The sequence below is a fragment of the Bos indicus x Bos taurus genome, chromosome 1, assembly GCF_003369695.1.
Source record: "Bos indicus x Bos taurus breed Angus x Brahman F1 hybrid chromosome 1, Bos_hybrid_MaternalHap_v2.0, whole genome shotgun sequence".
Taxonomy (NCBI): Eukaryota; Metazoa; Chordata; class Mammalia; order Artiodactyla; family Bovidae; genus Bos; species Bos indicus x Bos taurus.
The window spans coordinates 118,020,072-118,045,951 of record NC_040076.1 but is presented as its reverse complement, the minus strand read 5'-3'; the positions used below and the strand labels follow the sequence as shown (position 1 = coordinate 118,045,951).

The following is a 25,880-nucleotide window of genomic DNA, read 5'->3' as shown; positions in this document are numbered from 1 at the left end:
ACATTTCATAATACAGGAAGGGTTCAACCAGAAGAGGTGGCACCATCAAGCAATACTAGCCCTTCTGGCCTCAGAGGCTCCAGGGAAATGATGATATGCAACAGAGAGAAGCCAAAACATACAGGTGTAAATCGTATCTGACATATGCATGGACCTAGCCACACCAAGCTTCAAAAATATTTCCGCATTGAGAGTGTCTGGGTACAGCTGCGGGTCTTTTTCTCTCTGTTTATGGGCCATACAGGGTTTAACTCATGTGAACTGGCCAATGTCAGGTGTCCTGCAGCCCAGTCTGATGGAAAACACATGTCTACGGAGGTAGAAAGACAAACCCAGTCTCAATCCAGCCTGGACTCAGTCACGATTCAATGAAGGGGGGTAAAAAGGCTGCAGACACGTCTCTCGCCCTTCTTGCGTCTCTCTCAGCTCCTGCCAACAATGAGTCGCTTGTTTCTCTTATTTCCCAGAAACAGTATTAGCCGTCCAACAAGGTCAGCAAAAAAAAAAAAAGCAGCTTTTCACTTCAGGGTGCATTCGGTTCCAAAAATCTGTAAAGTATTAAACCAAGAAGTTGCACTATCCCAACTTCACACTGAGCTCTTTATTCCAATTCTGGGTGAGAATAACTCTAAGGAAATTTCTCAGTCGGCTTAGTTGATAAGACACAAAATTCTGGGATCCATGTATGTTCAGACACACTTTCTCGACTTCAAACCTTAATAGCACTTCCAGGTGCCCCCAGAATCAGACAGGTGGATCTTAGATTCTCCAGATGCCCCCGGCTCAACTGGTTTTAGACTTGTAACCCAACCTACATTTACTTCACAGGAATCCCTGAATTTTAGCAGCAGCCAACGATTTTCCTACCCACCATCCTGTGTGTCCATCCAAACAGTAATCAAGTCAACAAACCAGAGTGCAAACATCCAGGCAACTCTGTTCTCCTAGGTGTAAAGATGGAAAAGCCTATAACATGGATTTTTATGTTTTCCTAGCAAATGCATCAGGGCTTCCCTGGGGGGTCAGATGGTAAAGAATCCGCCTACAATGCAGGAGACCAGGGTTTGATACCTGGGTCGGGAAGATCCCCTCAAGAAGGGAATGGCAACCCACTTCAGTATGCTTGCCTGGAGAATCCAATGGACAGAGGAGCCTAGTGGGTCCTCTGGTCACAATCCACAGGATCACAAAGAGCTGGACACGACTGAGCGACTAAGCACAGCCCAGCATAGCAAATGCATCATCTACAATAAACTCTCTCCTGTCTAATGAAAATAAATGCATGAACAGTGAATATATATTTTACAATGAAACAATAATTTTTTTAAATAGACATTATAAAATGTATATTTTACTGGCATGTAAAAGATTTCAACATCAGTTTTCATCGTTGTAAGAGATCTAGAACAACCTATGAAAAAAAATCACATCTTTCTGGCATTCATTTCTTCTGGGTCCTTCAGCTATAAAGAAATCATATTTCTTCCACCTAAAGCAGCACCAGAAAGTGCTACTTGATTCCATCTGATTTCTGGGCTATCGAAAGATTTATCAAAAGTGACCAAGCAGAAAGCACATCTGTGAAGGCAGTGAATTTAGGCACATAATGACTAACTCGGAAAAAAAAAGAGGAAACTGTGTGCTTCACCGTACTGCTTCACAAAGTTATCTTTGTGTCTTTAAATTTTATTCCATGGCCTGGCGACAGCAGCAAAACCAAAACTTTTCTTGTTTTATTATCTTCAGACAATAGGTATACTTTTATCCCAGCAGGAAATGGAAACTCTGATCCATGCATTTATTTTCATTAGTCAGGAGAGAGTTTATTGTAGCTTTTTATTGGTTAGCTTTCCTGAATGATTTTAAAACTACTCCAGGTGCAGAGTGTGGCAACCCAAACTCAGTAACAGAAAACGAATCCACAGCTGTGTTCCACTAGAGGTAGGAAGAAGTTGCCAGCGTGGGCCAATAGTCCTTAATCTGTGTTCTTTTTACTATGTGCCATTCTAGTAAACATCTTTATTATTGAAAGAGCTCATACAGCAGACACTCCAAGAGATAAGTCAAAGGATTTGAACAGTGTATAGACGAGAACATGTATTTACTAATTAAATGTGGAAAAATTACCAGCTTCACAAGAAATTGTAGAAATGCAAATTACACAGTCATTCTTTAGCAATCAAATTAACAGAAACAACACAGTAATGAGGGGTATTTTGCATCACGCCATGAATACACAAGAAAAACAAACAAACAGGAATTCAACCGGGGTAGCAGGATTAAGAAATCTGGTAAAATTATGTGTCAAATTTGGAGACTTTGTGCTTATATGCATTTTAAAGACTGTACCCATAGATCTAGAATCTCTAGTGACCCCAAAAAGGTTAATTACCTTTGCAATGAAAATGTATCAAAATACTAATAGTGGTCCTCGAATGGTAGGCCTATGGATGATTTTTTTCTTTCCAGTGGTCCACGGTTCACTTAAATATTCACTCACCAAATACCTGCTGAGCCCCAGGCAAGTGCAAGGCCCTGTTTCTAGGTGCTAGAGACAGTGGAGAGCAAGACCGAAAGGTCCTGCCCTTCAGGAGATTATAGTCTAGAGGGGAGACAGACAATAGCAAATACATAGTGTAACTCTAGAGATAAGGGCTTTGAATAAACAAATGCAGAACTATTGGAGAGAAGCATTCCTTCTGTGTCTGAGGAGGTAATTTGTAAAAACATTGGATGGGGGACTTCCCAGGTGGTCCAGTGGCTAAGCCTCCACACTCCCAATGCAGGTGCAGAAGGCTCCCAATACAGGAATCAATGCGGTTTGATCCCTCGTCAGGGAACTAGATTCCACATGCCTCAACTAAGAGTTCACAGGCCCCAACCAAAGATCCCATATGCTGCAGTTAAGACCCAGAGCAGCCAAATTAAAAAAAAAAAATTAAAACAATTTAAAAATATTAAAAAAAAAAAATGTGGTTGAAGTGCAGAAATCAGGGTGGGAGACATTCTAGGCTGATGGAGCTCAAAGGTCCTGAGGTGGGAGGGTGCCTGACCTGTGGGAATGGAGTACATGAGCAAAACTGGGTGGCCAACATGGCTGAAGGGCACAGGGTTGGGGGCTGGGACCGGGGCCTGAGGGGCATCATGACTGTGGTGAGCACTGCTGTAGTGGCTAAGTTGTGTCCGACCCTTCTGCTACCCCATGGACTGGAGCCTGCAGTCCGTGGGATTTCTCAGGCAAGAATACTGGAGTGGAGGACTGCCATTCTCTTTTCCAGGGGATCTTCCCAACCCAGGGACTGAATCTACATCTCCTGCATTGCAGGCAGATTCTTTACCACTGAGCCATGAGGGAAGCCCAGTGAGCACTGCAGTTAGTCTCTCTATTCCAAAGTGACAGAAATCTCCGTCAGGTTTACTGCTCAAGCTCCATGAGAAACTGCCAGAGTATTTCATACACTATCGTAAAATTTAAAATTCTGAAGAAATCCAGAGATGAATTTTCTCAGTAGCATCCCTGAGTCCAGCTGGGTACCGTGGGTAGCCTTGTGGTCTGCAGCCATTCCCGGCTGATGTTCTCAGATGATGCCACCATCCAGGGTCTAGGGAGGGCAGAGAAAACCTCTCTCTAAAGCTCCTGGTGTTCACCGTGGGAAGACTTTTTGAGCACTGTCTGCTAGATTAGTCTAGATCATTTATGGGGAATTCCTTCTTCAGCCTCTACACTTCGAAAAACTGTTTCTCCTCCACACCAGGCAAGTCTTTCGCTCCTGATGTTCTGACTCCTGTATCTGAACATGCAGCCCTCTCTGCACAAGTCCCCAAGTCTCGGAGTTAAGTCTTCAGGCACCTCTAGAAACCACACAAGGTTTGTACAGTATGTACTTTCTTCCCTGGCTTTATTATTTTCTCAGTCTTTTAGCCCAACTTAAGTTTATTACCTGTATCCCTTTTTTTCTGGCCAGGCTATAGGGCTTGTGGGTTCTTAGTCCCTGCAGTGGAAGCATAGAGTCCTAACCACTGGACAGTAGGAATTCCCTATCTATCCTTTTGAATTAAGTGTTTTGGAAGAGGCAAGAGTACAATCAATGGACAGAAGCATCACAGTTTCATTTTAAAACCCTATCTCTGTATATGGGCTTCCCAGGGGTCACTAGTGGTAAAGAACCCTCCTGCCAATGCAGGAGACATAAGAGACGTGGGTTCGATCCCTAGGTTGGGAAGACCCCTGGAGAAGGGTGCAGCAACCCACTCCAGTATTCTTGGCTGGAGAAACCCATGGACAGAGGAGCCTGATGGGCTATATACAGTCCGTGGGGTCGCAAAGAGTCAGACATGACTGAAGCAACTTAGCACACATGCACAAACATCTCTGTATATACAGCTACACTGATATATTGACAGCATTATTTATGAATTGAGTAGTGTTCTAAGAAGCTTAAGCGAGCATGTTAAATATGGCATTTTCTCATCATCCCGAGGAAGGAAAAGTATTTACATGACCTGAGGACACATCTTACAGAAACCTGGGGGATCAAAAGGTTTTTCCTCATGTCGGAGAAGGCAATGGCACCCCACTCCAGTACTCTTGCCTGGAAAATCCCATGGATGGAGGGGCCTGGTGGGCTGCACAGTCCATGGGGTCACTAAGAGTCAAACGACTGAGCGACTTCACTTTCACTTTTCACTTTCATACATTGGAGAAGGAAATGGCAACCCGCTCCAGTGTTCTTGCCTGGAGAATCCCAGGGCCGGGGGAGCCTGGTGGGCTGCCATCTATGGGGTTGCAAAGAGTCGGACACGACTGAAGCGACTTAGCAGCAGCAGCACTGTTTGTATGGAACACACTTGTGAGTGAAGCCCGCTGACCCAAGCAAATTCTGCCTTCCTCCCAACATCACCCATTCTGGGACAAACTGACATGTGCCTCCTGACAGGATCCAGGAGAAAAACACAAACATCACCTTTGTGCTACTCCTGCCCAAAAGGTACAACCTAAATCTAAACCAGGAGGAAACACCATGTCAAGGTCCAGAAACACGAAAGCTGTAGGTAAAAAAATTCCAGGTAAAAACAAATTAAGGAGAGAAGATGATTAAATACAATGAATGACCTTCAATAGATCCTGGACCAGAAACCAAATGGCCATAAAGGACATTACTGTGGCAAATGAAACTTCAAAAAGTGAAAGTTGTTCGGGCGTGTCCAACTCTTTGTGACCCCATGGCCTGTAGCCCGCCAGGCCCCTCTATCGATGGAATTCTACAGGCCAGAATGCTGGAGTGGGTAGTCATTCTCTTCTCCAGGGGATCTTCCCAACCCAGGGATGGAACCCAGGTCTCCCACATTGCAGGCAAATTCTTTACCCTCTGAGCCACCAGGGAAGCCCCAGCAAAAAGCAAGTCATACAAATTTTTTGGTTTCCCGGTGTACAAAATGCTATGCTTATACTATACTGTAGTCTATTAAGTTTATTGTACACACACACACACACACATATATATACAATGGCATTATTTCTAAAAAAAATGTACGTATCTTAGTTAAAAGGTACTTTCTTGTTTAAAAATGTTAACCATCATTTGAGCCTTTAATGAGTCAATCTTTTTGCTGCTGCTGCTGCTAAGTTGCTTTAGTCGTGTCTGACTCTGTGCGACCCCATAAACGGCAGCCCACCAGGCTCCCCCGTCCCTGGGATTCTCCAGGCAAGAACACTGGAGTGGGTTGCCATTTCCTTCTCCAATGTATGAAAGTGAAAAGTGAAAGTGAAGTCGCTCAGTTGTGTCCGACTCTTTGCAACCCCATGGACTACAGCCTACCAGGATCCTCCACCCATGGGATTTTCCAGGCAAGAGTACTGGAGTGGGCTGCCATTGCCTTCTCCCAATCTTTCTGCATTAGTGATCAAAGTATACTGATCACAGATCACAATAACAAATACAATAATAATGAAAAAGTTTGAAATATTGCAAGAATTACTAAAATGTGGTACAGAGACACAGTAAACAAATACTCTCGGGAAAATGACACCGATAGTTCTGTATGACGCAAGGCTGCCACAAACCTTCAATTTGTAAAAAATGCAGTATCTGTGAAACACAAAAAAGTGAAGCACAGTTATACAAGGTCAGCCTGCACTGTGCTTTCAGAATGATGTCTCCACCTTAGGCCTGAGAAGTTAAGAAAAAATGTATATATAATAAATCTTCATAAAGGGAAAGAGAGAGAAGTAAATGAGGCAATTATAAACAATTAACAGGATTCCCTGGTGGTCCAGTGGTTAAGAATCTGACTTGCCAGTGCAGGGGACATAGGCTCAGTCCCTGATCTGGGAAGATTCCACATGCCTCAGGGCAACTAATTCTGTGTGCTACAATAACTAAAGCCTGTGTGCCCCAGCACCCAGGCTCCACAAAAGAAGCCACTACAGTGAAAGGCCCATGCACTGCAAGGAAGAGTAGCCCTCGATTTGCTGTAACTAGAGCCAAAAATAAATAAATAAATAAATAAAATTTTAAATGAACAATTAACAAAGGCAGATCTGGGCAAAAGGTATGTGTGAGTTCCTGGTACTATATTTGAAACTCCTCTGTAAATTTTAGATTATTTCAAAATAAAAGGTGACACATTACAACAACAAAGAAAAAAACTTTCCCTAAACACACCCTAAACTCCCTGGAGATGGAAAAATCTCAGTCTGGCAGAGTCCAGACAAACTGTACTGTATACAGGCCATTGTGCTGTGATGTTATTTCTCCTGGAGGAAATGGCTACTGCCCAATGGCTTTGACAACTGACCAGGGTTTGGAGGGGGAGAACCCTAACAAAAACAGGTGCTACAAGACTCTGATACCTTACACTCACTGTTCCTCCTAGCCTCATAACCTCCACCCCGGATCCCAACTGTTATTTGTGGACAAAAATACATTGCCTGTCATTTCAGTAAACAGAGTGTTGCTTGCCATCAAGCCATCCACCACTGCAGCCGACCCCAACAATGAGCCCTCATGAACACTCCAGATAGAGAAAAATAGGATAGTGACCCTAGATAATTAAGTTGTAAATCAAAGAAATAATTTCAGTGAGTCTAGATTCTTGCACCTTCTCATACATAGAAAAGCACTAAAGTCATTAACTTGAGATTCTGTTTTTTGTGTGTGATTATCAGTAATTTTTTGATGTTTGACTATATATATATATATATTTTTTTTTTTTTTCCCAGTAAAAACTCCTATATATCCTGACTCCTCCTCTTACCTTTTCTGAACAGTCCCTCACTGCTATCTGAGAGGCTGTTTCCTGGGCAACAGTCCTCAGGAAGGCCCCTGAACATAATTCTCAGCTTTTAGGCTGTACTTTTTTTCAGTTGACACATCACAAGAAAAAAACAAAACAAAACAAAACTATGTGTGGTGACAGATGTTAATTAGGTTTATTGTCCTGATCATTGCATAACATATCTGCATATTGAATCACTGTGTTGTACACAAGAAAGTAATATAATGTTTATGTCAATTACATCTCAATTTTTGTAAGAAAAGAAAAAATCTCATTTTTAAAAAATATAGAGCCTGGAAAGGACAAAGAGGTGTGCTACAGGTCTGGTCTTGCAGAAGAAAAAAGCTCTTATAATACAATTGTGGCTGGCAACAAGATACTAAACTAAAGAATCACAAGTTTTCTTGGGGAGAACTTGGGCTCCCAGAGTTAGCTGAGTACAAAGCTTGAGGCCCTGGGGTGAAAGGCCCTCACTTCCCAGGGTCAGAGCAGAAGAAACTGTTCCAGGTTGGCCTTCTTGACAGAAGGAAAAAACTAGACAAGCTAAGAACGGCAGAGCTGAGACTGGAGAAGGAACTGCCATTAGCAGCTGCCCTGAGCATTCATTTTGCTAGGATGGAATGAGCCAGTTGCACTTGGGAAGAAATAATAGTTCCATTCTAATTAATTCAGGCATTATGACAATTGATAAGAGTGGAAGTAGAATATTTTTCTTTCATTTAAAGTGTAAGTTTGAAGCAACTGTATGAAAGCCCTGTGAGCCAGGACTACATCATCCATATTAAATTCTTTTTTACTTTATTTTTTTCCATCTCTGCAAATATTTAACTCCTGGCAAAATTGAAAACTCACAACTCACTCTTCACTGATGTCTGAGAAATATAATACTGGAAAAGAAAAGGATGAAAATAATACAGAATGAGACACATGACATGTACTGGGAAGCAAACTTCCAATGAAACTTCCATTTATGATTTAGTCAAAAACATATGGATACGCAAGTTGAAAACCAGAGCAAGTGCAAAAGCGAGGTGCCTGGCTAAAAGTACACTTTTTTGTGGCAACTTTAAATCATTATTTCATGAAAGAAAGTAGCACTCCAAACCAATTCTTCACAACAAACGGAGCAGGCCTGCAGTAAACTGTCTATTTAGGTAAACAATTACCTGTTTAGTTCGATAAAAGCAAACCACGTTTAAACTGTATTTTTTAAAAGGAATTCTTATACTTTCCTAACAAATTAACATTCCAAAGAAATTTGAAAAAAATGAGGAAATTAAAGGATGGCACAAAAATTTAAGTACAAGAACATTTACTGCATATAATATAATGTATATAAATAATAAAAAATAGAATCAACATTTATATCTCCAGTAAAATAACTGGTAAAATAAGTTATGATAGAATTACACAATGGCAACTATACAGCCATTAACATGATGGCTGTAATGGTGTAAAGGAAGAAATATGCCCCAAGTCCATTCATATACATATTTATACATATATGAGTTAAATGTGGTTTAGTCGCTAAGTCATGTCTGACTCTTTGCGACCCCATGGAGATTCTCATTAAACAATGAGAATCCATACCAATCAGAATTACAAAGACTAAAAAGTTTGATGATGAACATTATTGGCCAGAGTAGGAGGACAGCAACACTTTAATACACCGTTGCATGCTGTCAAGTCGCTTCAGTCATGTCTGATTCTTTGCCTATGGACCCTAGCCTGCCAGGCTCCTCTGTCTACAGGGATTGTCCAGGCAAGAATACTGGAGTGGGTTGCCGAGCTGTCCTCCAGGAGATTCTCCTGACTCAGGGATCAAACCCAAGTCTCTTATGTCTCCTGCATTGGTGGGGGTCGGGGGTTATTTACCACTAGCGCCACCTGGGAAGCCCCATTAATGGTAGGAGTATAAATTCATGTCACCATTTTAGAGGAAAAGTGGAACAGCTATTAACACTTGAAATGCGCACATGGAACCTTCTCCAGGATAGATCACATCCTGGGCCATAACTCTAGCCTTGGTAAATTAAAAAAAATTGAAATCATTCCAAGCATCTTTTCTGACCACAATGCAGTAAGATTAGATCTCAATAACAGGAGAAAAACTATTAAAAATTCCAACATATGGAAGCTGAACAACACGCTGCTGAATAACCAACAAATCACAGAAGAAATCAAAAAAGAAATCAAAATTGGCATAGAAACGAATGAAAATGAAAACACAACAACCCAAAACCTGTGGGACACTGTAAAAGCAGTCCTAAGGGGAAAGTTCATAGCAATACAGGCATACCTCAAGAAACAAGAAAAAAGTCAAATAAATAACCTAACTCTACACCTAAAGCAACTAGAATAGGAAGAAATGAAGAACCCCAGGGTTAGTAGAAGGAAAGAAATCTTAAAAATTAGGGCAGAAATAAATGCAAAAGAAACAAAAGAGACCATAGCAAAAATCAACAAAACCAAAAGCTGGTTCTTTGAAAGGATAAATAAAGTTGACAAACCATTAGCCAGACTCATCAAGAAACAAAGGGAGAAAAATCAAATCAATAAAATTAGAAATGAAAATGGAGGGATCACAACAGACAACACAGAAATACAAAGGATCATAAGAGACTACTATCAGCAATTATATGCCAATAAAATGGACAACGTGGAAGAAATGGACAAATTCTTAGAAAAGTACAACTTTACAAAACTGAACCAGGAAGAAATAGAAAATCTTAACAGACCCATCACAAGCACAGAAATTGAAACTGTAATCAGAAATCTTCCAGCAAACAAAAGCCCAGGTCCAGACGGCTTCACAGCTGAATTTTACCAAAAATTTAGAGAAGAGCTAACACCTATCCTACTCAAACTCTTCCAGAAAATTGCAGAGGAAGGTAAACTTCCAAACTCATTCTATGAGGCCACCATCACCCTAATACCAAAACCAGACAAAGATGCCACAAAAAAAGAAAACTACAGGCCAATATCACTGATGAACATAGATGCAAAAATCCTTAACAAAATTCTAGCAATCAGAATCCAACAACACATTAAAAAGATCATACATCATGACCAAGTGGGCTTTATCCCAGGGATGCAAGGATTCTTCAGTATCCACAAATCAATCAATGTAATACACCACATTAACAAATTGAAAAATAAAAACCATATGATTATCTCAATAGATGCAGAGAAAGCCTTTGACAAAATCCAACATCCATTTATGATAAAAACTCTCCAGAAAGCAGGAATAGAAGAACATTCCTCAACATAATAAAAGCTATATATGACAAACCCACAGCAAACATTATCCTCAATGGTGAAAAATTCAAAGCATGTCCTCTAAAGTCAGGAACAAGACAAGGGTGCCCACTTTCACCATTACTATTCAACATAGTTTTGGAAGTTTTGGCCACAGCAATCAGAGCAGAAAAAGAAATAAAAGGAATCCAAATTGGAAAAGAAGAAGTAAAACTCTCACTGTTTGCAGATGACATGATCCTCTACATAGAAAACCCTAAAGACTCCACCAGAAAATTACTAGAACTAATCAATGAATATAGTAAAGTTGCAGGATATAAAATCAACACACAGAAATCCCTTGCATTCCTATACACTAATAGTGAGAAAACAGAAAGAGAAATTAAGGAAACAATTCCATTCACCATTGCAACGAAAAGAATAAAATACTTAGGAATATATCTACCTAAAGAAACTAAAGATCTATATATAGAAAACTATAAAACACTGGTGAAAGAAATCAAAGAGGACACTAATAGATGGAGAAATATACCATGTTCATGAATTGGAAGAATCAATATAGTGAAAATGAGTATACTACCCAAAGCAATTTATAGATTCAATGCAATCCCTATCAAGCTACCAACGGTATTCTTCACAGAGCTAGAACAAATAATTTCACAATTTGTATGGAAATACAAAAAACCTCGAATAGCCAAAGCTATCTTGAGAAAGAAGAATGGAACTGGAGGAATCAACCTGCCTGACTTCAGGCTCTACTACAAAGCCACAGTTATCAAGACAGTATGGTACTGGCACAAAGACAGAAATATAGATCAATGAAACAAAATAGAAAGCCCAGAGATAAATCCACGCACATATGGACACCTTATCTTTGACAAAGGAGGCAAGAATATACAATGGAGAAAAGACAATCTCTTTAACAAGTGGTGCTGGGAAAACTGGTCAACCACTTTAAAAGAACGAAACTAGACCACTTTCTAACACCATACACAAAAATAAACTCAAAATGGATTAAAGATCTAAACGTAAGACCAGAAACTATAAAACTCCTAGAGGAGAACATAGGCAAAACACTCTCCGACATACATCACAGCAGGATCCTCTATGACTCACCTCCCAGAATATTGGAAATAAAAGCAAAAATAAACAAATGGGACCTAATTAAACTTAAAAGCTTCTGCACAACAAAGGAAACTATAAGCAAGGTGAAAAGACAGCCTTCAGAATGGGAGAAAATAATAGCAAATGAAGCAACTGACAAACAACTAATCTCAAAAATATACAAGCAACTCCTACAGCTCAATTTCAGAAAAATAAATGACCCAATCAAAAAATGGGCCAAAGAACTAAATACACATTTCTCTAAAGAAGACATACAGATGGCTAACGAACACATGAAAAAATGCTCAACATCACTCATTATCAGAGAAATGCAAACCAAAACCACTATGAGGTACCATTTCACGCCAGTCAGAATGGCTGCGATCCAAAAGTCTACAAGTAATAAATGCTGGAGAGGGTGTGGAGAAAAGGGAACCCTCTTACACTGTTGGTGGGAATGCAAACTAGTACAGACACTATGGAGAACAGTGTGGAGATTCCTTAAAAAACTGGAAATAGAACTGCCTTATGATCCAACAATCCCACTGCTGGGCATACACACTGAGGAAACCAGAATTGAAAGAGACACGTGTACCCCAATGTTCATCGCAGCACTGTTTATAATAGCCAGGACATGGAAGCAACCTAGATGTCCATCAGCAGATGAATGGATAAGAAAGCTATGGTACATATACACAATGGAGTATTATTCAGCCATTAAAAAGAATACATTTGAATCAGTTCTAATGAAGTGGATGAAACTGGAGCCTATTATACAGAGTGAAGTAAGCCAGAAAGAAAAACACCAATACAGTATACTAACGCATATATATGGAATTTAGAAAAATGGTAACAATAACCCTGTATACGAGACAGCAAAAGAGACACTGATGTATAGAACAGTCTTTTGGACTCTGTGGGAGAGGGAGAGGGTGAGACGATTTGGGAGAATGGCATTGAAATATGTATAATATCATATATGAAACGAGTCGCCAGTCCAGGTTAGATGCACGATACTGGATGCTTGGGGCTGGTGCACTGGGATGACCCAGAGGGATGGTATGAGGAGGGAGGAGGGAGAAGGGTTCAGGATGGGGAACACGTGTATGCCTGTGGCGGATTCATTTCGATATACGGCAGAACCAATACAATATTGTAAAGTTCAAAAATTTAATTAAATTAAATTAAAAAAAAAGACAAATATTAAACAAAAATAAATAAATAAATAAAACTTGAAATGCACATAACTTTGGACGCAGGAATTTCACCTCTGCAAAACTGTCCTCCACATAAACAGCATATGGCACAAGGATTTGCATAGAGGAATGCACACTGTGGCTTTGTCTACTAATAGCAAACAATTAGCAAAGAACTTAAATATTCAGCATAGAGGACTGGTTGAATAACTATGGTTTGTCTGTAGAGTAGAATATTTTTTACTGATAAAAAAGAATAAATACATCTGTAAGTGCCAATTTAGAAAGCTCTCTAATATATGTTAAGTTTTTAAAAAGGCATATCTATCTAAGGACACATACATATATAGAGTATTTCTGAAATACAAATAGCCCTCTGTACCTGTGGTTTCTGCATCTAAGGATGCAACCGATTTGGGATAGAAATGGAACCTGCAGGGCTTCCCTGGTGGCTCAGGGGTAAGGAGTCCTTCTGCTAATAATGCAGGAGACACAAATTCAATCCCTAATCCGGGAAGACCCCACATGCCTCAGAGCAACTAAGCCCATGCGCCACCACTACTGAGCCTGTGCTCTAGAGCCCAAGAGCCACAGGTACTGAAGCCTGGACACCTAGAGCCCCGCTTGCCCCAGTGAGAGAAAAGCCCACGTAGCAACAAAGAACCAGCACAGCCAAAAATAAATAAATAAAAAAAATTATTTTTTAAAAATAAATTTTTAAAAAAGAAATGGAACCTGCAGATGCAGAACCGTGGATATGGAGGGTGGACTGCACTGCACCATTTCATACAAGGGATTTAAGCATCCTCAAATTTTAGCATCTGCAGAGGTCCTGGAACCAACCCCCAACGTACTGAGGAAACTGGTAGTCGTTGTTTCACTGGGGAGGAGAGAAAGGCTGGGGGTTCTGGTGTGACAGAATCTTACCTCTCTGGAACTCTTTAGAACTGCATGAATGTTGTGCCAGGTTTGTGTTACTTTTCCAATAAAAACAGCTAATCAAAAAATATACATTGAAACAGATGCTCATGATACATTAAGTGAAAAAAGCAGCTGCAAAAAAAGAATTAGAGGATTCTCCAACCTCTTTTGTTTACATTTATACTTGAAAAAGAGAAATATGAGACGTTAGTGTGATTTTGAATGATCACATTACAGTATTTTTATTTTCTCATTTTTTGCTGATCAGTACTGCTTATGATGACCAAGTAGTAATTATATAATATGGGAGAAAATAACATTCCTGAATCTTGCTGCCTCAAATATGTTTTAAGACCTCATTTTCCCCTGCTTTACTTTTTCCAGGGAGATCTTCCCCTCTTCGGCACACTTAATGAGAAAAGACCATGAAGGCTTTTGTTTTCCTAGATTCTCTTATGGTATTATCAATATTTTGCTGACTTCATCACAGAGAATTATTCCAAGTCAAGCGTGGCACAACAGCTGTTCCTGACCACCAGCAACTGCAGAACACCCTGGGAATAAATTTAGACTTCCAGAAAGGAAGAAGAAATCAATCTTGCAGTTGATACTGGGGGGGGGGCGGGGGGGTGGGGTGGTGATGATCACACCCAGGCAGGGTCAACATCACCAGGAGCCCCAAAGAGGAGATCAAAGAAAAAGTGTCCAGATGTCACTCAACACATCAATTTGGAACAAATGGCCAAATGACTACCATCCCAGCATCCCTCTGCCTAAAACTTGAACTGGATGACATTCTCCACAGCAAGGAAGCTCCTGGGGGCAAACTACTGAAAGTCAGCCAGCAGATGTACTAAAACTGTCCAAATTATTTTTAAAATTCTCAACCGAGGCCTACAGCTTGGTGAAGAGTTTAGAACCCATTAAAAATAAATAAGTAAATAAACATGGTGCCTACAAAAAAGGGACAAAGGAAAAGCTTGATCTGGCCTTGACCTCCTTCCTAAGAGGATCTGTTCATCTTTGGGTATGGGGCACCCCCTCTGGAATTTTTCAGGGGCTTCAGCCTGTAGAGGGGGCTTCCCTGGTGGTTCAGATGGTAAATAATCTGCTTGTAATGCAGGAGACCTGGATTCAATCCTTGGGTCAGAAAGATCCCCTGGAAAAGGGAATGGAACTCACTCCAGAATTTTTGCCTGGAGAATTCCATGGATAGAGGGGCCTGGTGGGCTACAGAGGATCGCATGGGATCGCAAAGAGATTGCAAAGAGTCAGACACGACTGAGTGACTAACGCTTTTACTTTTAAGCCTGTAGAGGCCTCTTTGGTCAGTTCTCAGCTAGTGAAGTTCAAGGTGGGCTTACACACTGATCTTGTGAATTTATACAACACATTTCAATAATCAGGATGCAAAACAGCAACATCTCCCCTGGTTTTTGAAATTTCTGGAAAACGGCTTCAACATTCACATACCAAAGCTCACGTGTGCACTGACACCAAGTACCAAGGCGACAAGTGCCAATGTCACCATAAATGTCTATTTCAGGCAAAAATCCCACTCAGAAGCTGGCGACATAAGTCAGACAGAGAAAGATAAATATTGTCTATTATCATTTATGAGTGGAATCTACAAAGCACAACAAATGAGTGTATATAACAAAACAAAAACAGACTCACAGACATAGAGAACAAACTAATGGTTACCAGTGGGGAGAGGGGAGCAGGGAGGGGCAAGATAGGGGGAGGAGATTAAGAGGGACAAACTACTCTGTGTACAATAAATAAGCCATAAAGATACATCGTACAGCACAGGGAATGAAACCAGTATTTTGTAATAATTATAAATGGAGTATAATCTTTAAAAATTGTGAATCACTATGTTGTACAGCTAAAACTTAAGAGTTCTTTTCAGGTAACTCAAGTTAGAGGCTGGATTTCTGAGTGGGTTTTTGCCAGCTGTTAGCTTCCCATCTCTGTGCTAAGGCACACAGTTCTGTGGCTGTTCCTATACTTGGCTGATGACCAGAGGCATCTGAACACTTGAAAACAGCGCCCATTCCCAGACCCCACCCTACACGGTCCAAGGCAGGATTTCCCAGGGGTGGGGTCCAGGCGGGCTTCCTCCTAGCAGCTGCCCGTGATTCTTCTTTGGGGAGCAATCCACACGACTACTGGACTCTGAAGTTGTGTGTTTAACAAATGCCCCAAGGAATCCTACCCAGCTAGGCCCCACTTAAAGAAACACTAATCTTAAGAGACTAGGGAACAACTTGTTTGCCACAAATAGACTCAGCTGCAGAGAAGCTTAACAATTCATGGTTTTGTCTAAACTGCACACGGAGCCTAGAGTTTTCTTCCCTACACCCCATCCTCCTCCCACAATAAAAAACTCAAGGCTTCTCTGATGACTCACGGTAAAGAATCTGCCTGCAATACAGGAGACATGGGTTTGATTCCTGGGTCAGGAAGATTTCCTGGAGTGGGAAATGGCAAACCCACTCCAGTATTCTTGCCTGGAGAATTCTATGGATGGAGGAGCCTGTAGTCTACTGTCCATGGGGTCGCAAAGAGTCGGACACTACTAAGTGATTAACACTTTCACCAACCAAATAGTTCTCCTTTTATTTTGGCTATTAAAAAAAGAATATCACTATATTTAAAAGAAAATTAAGGGGACCACCCCCGATTGAAAAGCCTTATTATAATCTCTATCAACATCTAAAAACACATAATTGATTCACCCAATACACTTATTCTACAAAATGGTGCACCCGTGATGCGTAATGCACTTGGCCATGGGCTAGAAATACACAGGTTGAGAGCAGCGTCTCATGGGAAAAGAAAATCTCAACAAAGTCTTTTTTAAGAAACAAAATTATAATCATAGTATAAACAATTTTGCCTACTTTATCAAATTAGACTGATATAATAAACCAGTTTTCCATGTGCTATGTAGTCCTATGACAATTGTGTCAGTGGCTACAAATATATTTATTTTCATATTGCAAGCATTTAACGTCAGTGGTATCCGATAAACAACGCATTTTTGTATAGTCTTCCAAACAGTTCACCTAGCAACTATTTCAGAATTTTACCTTGAAGAATATTTCTTAGCAAAGCTGTGGCATCAAACATTTTCAATGGCTCTTGAGACTTCTTATCAAAGAGTCTTACTTTATCTTACCTACATTTCTAAATTTGGAGTGATAAAATCTATTAACACAAGTCTTCATCATGTCACCTTAATGCAAGCATATGAATGAATACTGATATAGATGAGAGATTTAAGAAAACACAAGGTTCATTTCTTTATATACTATTGTGCGCATGCATGCTAAGTCTCTTCAGTCACATCTGACTCTTTGCGACCCTATGGATGTAGCCTGCCAGGCTCCTCTGTCCATGGGATTCTCCAGGCAATAATGCTGGAGTGGGTTGCCATGCCCTCCTCCGAGGGATCTTTCAGGCCCAGGGATCAAACCCAAGTGTTTTACGTCACCTACATTGGCAGGCAGGTTCTTTACCACTAGCACCACCTGGAAAACCCTTATATAACATTACGCCCAGCTTTATTGCATAAGAAGAATTGATCAGTTGACTTTATTATTGGTTTTCAGGCCCCATTTCACTTAGTCTTTAAAAGCCTTAGAAGGAAGGAACTGTAATGAATCTCTTTTAGGAAACTCCGAAAGTGCAGTCTACGATAATGTTGATTAAATAGAGTAAATCCTGACAACTCTAAATCTAAGAAAATAGTGTTGATTTTATGCAGTTTAGAAAATAGTTAAGTTTTTTTTTTAATGTGGGCCTTTTCTCAGTCTTTACTGAATTTGTTACAATATTGCTTCTGTTTTGTGTTTTGGTTGACCAGGGATTGAACCGGCACCCACTACACTGGAAGGCAAAGTCTTAACCACTTAACGCCCAGGAAGTCCCTGTTCTCTCTTTTTTAAAACCAAGAAAGGGGGAAAAAAAAAAAACAGAACCCCTTCCCCTTTCCCTATGCCCACCAGTCTTCCGTAAAGACCCACTTTGCACCACAGCAATCTTATCAACGCCCCATCACCCCAACTCTCCCCAACAAAGGTGGAGGTTTTCCAGTTTGTCTTTGGATTTGCGTGTGTATGTGTCTGTGCGCATTAGGCTAATTTATGCTGCAGAAACCACAAAGTTCAAAAAGTAGTGAGAACAGAACTGGAAAAATCACAGTAGCCAGATGTGTCTGCCATAAACTCACTACATAAATTTAATCCGGGGCGGGGGGTGGGGGGGGGTAACTACTGGAAAAAGACAAAAATAAGATAGCCCACATATAAATCTAACTTCCAGTAAACTTTCAGGACACCTCTCCACATGCTTTCAGCAACACTAGACTGAGGTGTTCCTTAGCTATTTTATTTGCTTTTGGTAAAACGTCTTTAAGTGCCTTTGAACACTTCCTAGAGGGACAGGGGAGCCAACTTTGCAAACTGAGCAGAGACAAGATTTTCCATCTTGTCTTGAAAAGCGTACCCTGCAAAAGTAAGCAAGCAAGGAAACCACACATGTGTTTATAATTTGAAGCACAGATCAAGACAGACCTGGAGGACAGATTCTGGCCTGGTGGATGGCACATCTTCAAAGAGGGAGCGTGTGTGAGAGTGTGTGATATTTTAAAAATTCCTATAGCATTAAAAATACACTCTGGCTGCACTTTACCAGAAGTTTCTGAACTGGCTAGGGCTGGCAGTCTGGTGAAGCTGTTATACAGTCTTTATTTTTCCTGTCCTGTCTGGGAGGATACTGGCACCCCAGGTCGGGGCCTCATTCCAAAAAAAGGTCTGTTAATGTGTGACAGGGGCTCAGCACACCATGGTTGATGATCGCTAGGATTATCACAGAAAAGCAAAAATTGCCTGTCACTTTCTCTCCCCCAAAAACATTTGAAAATATGGGAAGATTTTAAGTTACTGCATGATTTCAGTCCTCAGGTGCTGAGAAAGGGCTTCGTAGGTGGCACCAGTGGTAAAGAATCCATCAGCTAATCCTGGAGACATAAGAGACATGGGTTCAATTCCTGGGTCAGGAAGATTCCCTGGAGGAGACCATGGCAACCCACTCCAGTATTCTTGCCTGGAGAATCCCCATGGACAGAGGAGCCTGCTGGGCTCCAGTCCATGGAGTCGCAAAGAGTCGGGTATGACTAAAGTGACTTAGTACGCACGCATGCACGTGCTGAGAAATGGGAAAACCTGGACACCAATACACTTGCAGAGGGAGAAGGTTCTTCAGGTAGAGTTCAAGGCGAACCTGCTCTTCAGAAACTCCCTCTGCCCATGAAGGAGCCAGGGCTTGAGCACGTGTCTCTTCATCTTTTCACCATCACTGGCTGGGCTTAAAGATTATTTTCTCAACATGGAAGCAAAGGGTCTAAAAGATCAACGTTTCTAATGCACACACCGCAAGCTCTTCCTCCAGCTACACAGGGGCCAGGAAAGTGAGAACAAACCAGGCTGCCAGTTCATAATAATAGTGATAACAATACAGTTCTGGCGGGGGAGGGGGTTGCATTTTTTATGCTATATTAAGTATTGCAAAATATGCAATACCTAAATAATCAAAACTTTTATGGGGAAAAGACTATCATTATCACCAAATTACAAATAAGGGAAATAAGACCCAGGTTAACGAGTAAGCAAAAGTAGTAAATGTCTAACCCAAGAGAGAAATTCAGTTCTGACTGCAAGTTTTCCCATTAACCACTATACCAAAAGGTCCCTGCCCTCCGCCTCACCCCCATCACCGCCGTAACAACCTAACTGATTTCCTTAGCACGTTTCGTTTCCCCCAAGCCCATTATTTCATGTATTATGATATGGCCTGTGTAGAGTCCTTTTTTTTGTTTGCTTCATTTTCCCCTCCTTCAATAAAACAGAGTAGCTATTAATAGTAATTAATCATACCAACGAACTCACTGAAAAGACATGAAATCCTACCTGGTGTGTGTCATGAAAAAAAAAATCAACTTTCACAAGGACAGTAATCTTCCTCCTTCACTGTGTCATGTAAAAGTGAGGATTTCAAACAAGCTGTCAGCCCCCAAGTGATACAGCTTCCACTCAGTGGTAATCTCCATCTGCGCTTCACTGTCTAAAGTTCTCCAAGACCTTCCTTTCTGCTACCATTCACTGGGTATATCTGGGGACTCAGACTCAAAGGGGATCTATCTGCCCAGACAGAATCAAATTGGATAAAACCTAACAGACAATCCAATTTGGTAAACACGAAAACAAAAATTTCCGTTAAAAATTAGACCAAGCTGGAGAGGGCTATTTGAAATAACCCCTTGAGAGACTATTCTGTTTTACTTTGGCATTTGGAAAGAGAGCAAGGTTAATTACACAACAAATCTGCATCCTGACAAAAGTATGGTCACAAAGTCACTCACCAAATGACTTTCACAATGTCACTCATTCCAGGATGCCTTTAAGTGATGGGTGTCTTCTCTTGCAATTAAAATATGACTTGACTTACAACCCACGTTTCAGGAATATATCCACTGAAAAAATGAGATATCCACTGACAAAAGCTTCCCTCATAGCTCAGTTGGTAAAGAATCCACCTGAAATGCAGGAGACCCTGGTTCGATTCCCCCAGGGAAGATCCCCTGGAGAAGGAAAAGGCTACCCACTCCAGTATTCTGGCCTGGAGAATTCCATGGACTGTATAGTCCATGGGGTCACAAAGAGTCGGACACAACTGAGCGGAAGTCATGTCTGATTTTTCCGACCCCATGGACTGTAGCCTGCCAGGCTCCTCTGTCCATGGGATTCTCCAGGCCAGAATACTGTAATACCGATTTACTGACTGACAAAAGGTTTCTTGGGCTGGCAGGGAGTGGCGGGAAGGGAGGAGACCTGAAATATTTGCACCAGGGGGCGCTATCCTCACTGAAAGTTAAAAATAGTGTTCCTAATTTAAAGCTGGCAACCCACTCCCATGTTCTTGCCTGAAGAGTCCCAGGGACGGGGGAGCCTGGTGGGCTTCTATCTATGGGGTCGCACAGAGTTGGACACGACTGAAGTGACTTAGCAGCAGCAGCACACTAACCAATCTAAAATAAATCTTTCCTGGGTTTTTTTTTTTTTTTGAGAGCTTTTAATTTGAACAATGAAATTGTCCTCAAATATAACATATAATTAAATAAAACAAAATAAAGCTCTTATTTCCAAAAACACAATGATGATAATATTTCATTATGTGCCAGGCATGGATCTACATACACACTTTACTTATAAACTCATACAACCTCCTCACACTGTAAATATAATCCTCATTTTACATATGGAGAAACTGAGGCAGAATTAAGCAACTTAACAGAGTCACCAATAGGCAGAGCCAAGACTCCAGTTCTGACAGTCTGACTCCCAGGACCATGTCTCTAATCCACAGGAAAACTCACAATTGCAATATAAGGAGATTTACTGCTGAATATATTTTGCTATGTCACTGATTATAGTTGCTCAGTCGTGTCCGACTCTTTGTGACCCCACAGACTGTGGCCCACCAGGCTTCTCTGTCCATGGAATTCTCCAGACAAGAATACTGAAGTGTGTTGCCATTCCCTTCTCCATGGGATCTTCCCAAGCCAGGGATCGATCGAACTTGGGTCTTCCACATTGCAGGCAGGTTCTGTACTGTCTGAGCCATCAGGGAAGCCCATATCATAGCTCAAGAAATACATAAATTAGACTAGTAAAGGTACTCATTCCATCACCTGACAGTAATGTTCACTGTATTTTGACATCATTTTCACGTGTACCTAAAAACCCATTGGTGAAGGGGACATATGACTTCAGTTCACTTATTTGTCAGATGCATGCCATTGAAAAAACCAAAATTTGAGATTTAAGAAGTAGAAGGAAGAGAAGGATCTTCTCCACTTAAAAGGTAAAAAAAAAAAAAATTGTGGTTGATAAAACAGACCTAGAAATTTTGAGTTATCTTCAAAATAATGACTTTATATATATGTTTATATACATATACACACTAATAATATAAATAGATATTGTAAACAGAAGTATACCTATTACTTTCAAAATAATGAAAACGGAATACCACATGTTAAATCTTAAAAGAAAAAGTAGAAAAATCTGTTCTATTTTTAAAGACTGATAATAGAGAGTATAAACTACAGGCAAAGCTATAGCTTAAAATAAAATACTCTGAGTAAATCATTTATTATTAGGACCATATTGTGACTCTAAATATCCCCAGTCTTTGGAGCTTACTTTGGATTCCCCACTATATTTCCATTCTTGGGATACATCTGTGATTGTCAAGAGGCTAGGAACACACTCTGTAGTGGGCAAACACTCAAATATTATTGGAAAAATCCCAGAATGTGTGTCTTGAGAAATTCACTGCCCCAATTTATTAGAGATCTGGGGAAAAGTATTTCATTCAGCCACAGGTAAACTTGTTTCAGACATTCCGATTACAATTTCTTTAGATGAACTTTACCAACAGTTGGGCTTTTAGTGTGTTGCAAGGTGAGGGAGGACCTCACCTGTGCTTTCAGTATTGAGTTTTTAGCATCAAAGTCCTTCTAATCTAGTCCTCTTCCTACTTGTGCAATTTTTAAAAATTAAGGGAAGTACATAAACGAGCATAAACAAGGATGTTCACTCCAATATTGGGTGCACTAACAACACACTAAATCTCAACACCCATCAGATGGAGGCCAGTTAAATATTTATATTGGGTAATTTAAAAAAAAAAAAAACAAGACAACTTTGTGTGTACAGATATGAAAGTGGAAAAACCAAGGTGCAGAACAGTGGATATAATGTGCCAGCATTTATGTGAAGAAACGTACATAAGACTGGAAACACTGATTGACTCCAGGCAACACATAAAGGACCGAGGCATGGTGATCACAGGGAGACTTGCTTTTTGACACCCCTTTGAAAAAGAGTTTGAGTTTTTTTAACCAGGTCCATGAAAGATCTTTTCCAATGAAGACTGACTACAAAGTTAGCAATAATACTTTAATAATCAGCTTTTAGAACTTTCAGTAAAAATTAAATGGTTAAAGAAACCCTGAAACAGTCTAATGTTACCTAATTTGTGGTTTCTTTGCTGTACTCACATCTGCTTTCTACTTGAGCTCTGATATACTGGGGACAAATGACTCATGGGAAGCTTTGGTTTACCACTGCTCATACAAGCACTGGCACCATTTTCCTTGATCTGCCCTTTAGATACGAAACACAACAGAGGCTGTTCCAAGTCGTTTGCCTTTTGTATATATTTTACATCTGCAGGCTTTAAAATGGTAGATCCAGACTTCCTGAAAGAAGGGACAACATATTTACTTGAGTATACTGACTCAGATCTCCTTGAGTCCATACTCACTATGGCTAAGCCACAGTTATAAATGGAGGGTGTCTAGGAAAACTGTTTCCATTTTTATCTGTTCATTCTTGAAAATCCAACAGAGATTCTTTTCATTCTCTAAAATTCTGTTCTGTGTATAAAACAGTATCTGGACATCTGATCTTAAATGGAAACGTCACCTGAAAATGCACTATCTTTTTAAAAACTTTACCTTTTAGGGGCAGGGAAGAATGGCTAGCAACAAAAGCTGATTGGTTCTGTTGCAGGAGTGTATTCATTCACACCGGATTCTCTCCAGTGGGTGGAAATTTACTTGTTTTGCAATTAGCAGAAACTAATCTCAAGACTAAAAATCACACCTATTCAAAATGAAGTGAAATGTGAACCGTCCTTTCCTAGGGTAGATGTGGGGAGAAGCCACTCGCAGATTATGCAAGGGTTGAATGCATCCTACAACCAGACCAACCTCAGTTTCAATTCTGGCTCTACTAGCGCACAAGCCGGGACTTTGGAAAAGTTTCTGCATATATAAAATGGGAGTGCTATCACTTCTTTTAGGGTTGTTGTGAGGACTGCATGAGATAAGTCAAGAAAATACCTAGTCTGGTATTAGTCGCACATTATGAGGGAGAAGAAAAGGAAGGAAGCAAAGAGATTTGAAGCCAGAATTGTACCCTTTGGTACTCTTCAGGGACCAAATTCACGGGAAAAGGATAAGTACCCTTCTTGCCTTGGTGTGGGTGAAGACAGGAGGCCTAAGTGATTTTTCCAAGAGCTTCAATAAAGGTAACTGGAGAGGATGCTGGAGCTGTAGCGTCAAGCTGGATAGCATGTCATGAACCACATAGCCAAGAGGCCAAGAAAAGACGGCAAGGGCAGTGAAAGGGTAATGCAGCCAAAAGGGAGGAAAGGATACTATCTGGGTATATGAGTAGGCACTGAGGCAACCAAAGCTGCTTCTGAGCTCCAGAGGCCCTTGCTTGAACATCTATTTATCCAGCTCCGAGTCAAAGCTTACCAAGATTCGGCTGAGACACGGCCATGGACCTCTGGGGCGCTGGTGTGGAAGTGGCAGCTGGGTGGAGGTTCATATGATTCAGGGGCTGATTCATCGCCTTCCTAGGGTCTTGCCATGTGGTGATTTTTTCTATGTGACTAAAAGAAGGAAAACAATTATCTCTTTAATTGTTAGCATCATTATCATCATCACCAGTAACAACACAACAGTTAAATGACGCTGGCCTTTCTTCCTTCAGAATCTGCTTACAGGAGGTTGACACATTGTTTCCAGCCAACATCAAGCTTGCCCACTTACCCTCCATCCAAGTTGGGCCATGATATGGGGATTTTGCAGGGAACTCTCTGACAGTAAGTCCATGATTTAGTTGACCAGTTGCCTCCATGTGCAAACGCCCTCTTAAGGGTTTCCTGCCTTACCAAGGATGGACCAGCCCCAGCATACTTCCCCAAGTCCAAGGAGCCTATGTTCTCCAGTCCCCAGTGCTCACTGCCATCCAAGCATTGGGATACCATGGCACAAACTCCTCTTCCAAAGCAGGACCCTGCTCTCCTGCCCATCAGCCCTCCCATACTCTCCCAGCTCATGTAATTGACATAATGAGACACCTCCACCTGGCCCCAGCCAAAGACAGGGCCCTTGAAACCAATCCCATAAACATGACATTACACAGCTCTTACTAAGGGTAAGACACTGTGAGGTCCCCAGGAAGCTTATGTTCTACCATGCAAGGTAACAACTGGGTAGCTGGAGAACAGAGTAGCAGGAAATACATGTAGGAAGTGCTAGATTATGGAGACACCCAGATTACCGAGGCATAAAGGCTTCTGGGGAATAAGACATGATTAGACTTTTGGTCATAAATAACACCCAAGCTTTGTTATTAATCTTAGAGAAACCAGAAGGACATCAGCTTCCACCCAGAGTTTCCAGTATATCTTCAGAAAGACGGATGGGACCTCTAGCTTTCCTACCTCCTTCCAGACCACATCACAAGTCACTCCTGGTGCCTTACAGACCCTGTGTCACTCCATAAACTCAATCTTTTTTGAGAGTTTAGTACATTTTTCTTTTAAAGATAAGCATACTCATTTGGTGCCACAAATCTGTTTTCTGAACTATATCAAAGATCTTTCTGTATTTATCAAAGACAACAAACTTTGATGGCAGAAGCTGAATGTCAGTCTGTTGTTCTAAGCCTTGTAACTAGGTTGCCTCTCCCAAACCAAAGGGCAATGCCAACCCCACATGTTATAGATCCTCCTAGATCCATGTGAAAAAGAGCAACCTCGTTCCTTTTAAACACACCTTACTTTTGAATAGCAATGACTTCCTTTGAATCCTTTGTGTAGAAAACCACTATTAGTATCACTGAGTTTAAACCTAAATCAGTGACTCTCTTGTAATGGAGTTATATTTATCTTTTCTTTTGCTTCCATTTCCTCATATTTGAATACAGCCTCTACTAAAATTCTTCCTCATATTTCTTCATCCCAGACTAGAAGTTATTGCCATGGATGCTCATTCATTGCCTTGAGTGAAAACTTGGATGTTTTCCCAAGAGAGCCTTTAAAATGAGTATGATTTAAAAGGAAAAGAAAAACAAGTCAGTTTCCATAAAAGAGGCAAAATTAAATTTAACTGTAGAGTTTCATGCTATAGGAGTCTGTAAAAAATAATCAAAAATAAATTGGGAGGAATAAAAATAAAAAAACTAAGACGATCTT

The 25,880-nt window shown here is 40.7% G+C and overlaps 1 protein-coding gene across 4 annotated transcripts in view; it reads right to left on the bottom strand.

Moving 5' to 3' along the window:
- WWTR1 (WW domain containing transcription regulator 1) overlaps positions 1–25,880 on the bottom strand; it is a 149,821-nt gene that overhangs the window by 41,081 nt on the left and 82,860 nt on the right. For all 4 annotated transcript variants that reach the window (XM_027543673.1, XM_027543672.1, XM_027543670.1 and 1 more), the window contains one exon: positions 24,154–24,290. In XM_027543673.1, coding sequence (XP_027399474.1) covers positions 24,154–24,290 — 137 coding nt within the window. The remainder of the gene's footprint in view (positions 1–24,153; positions 24,291–25,880) is intronic.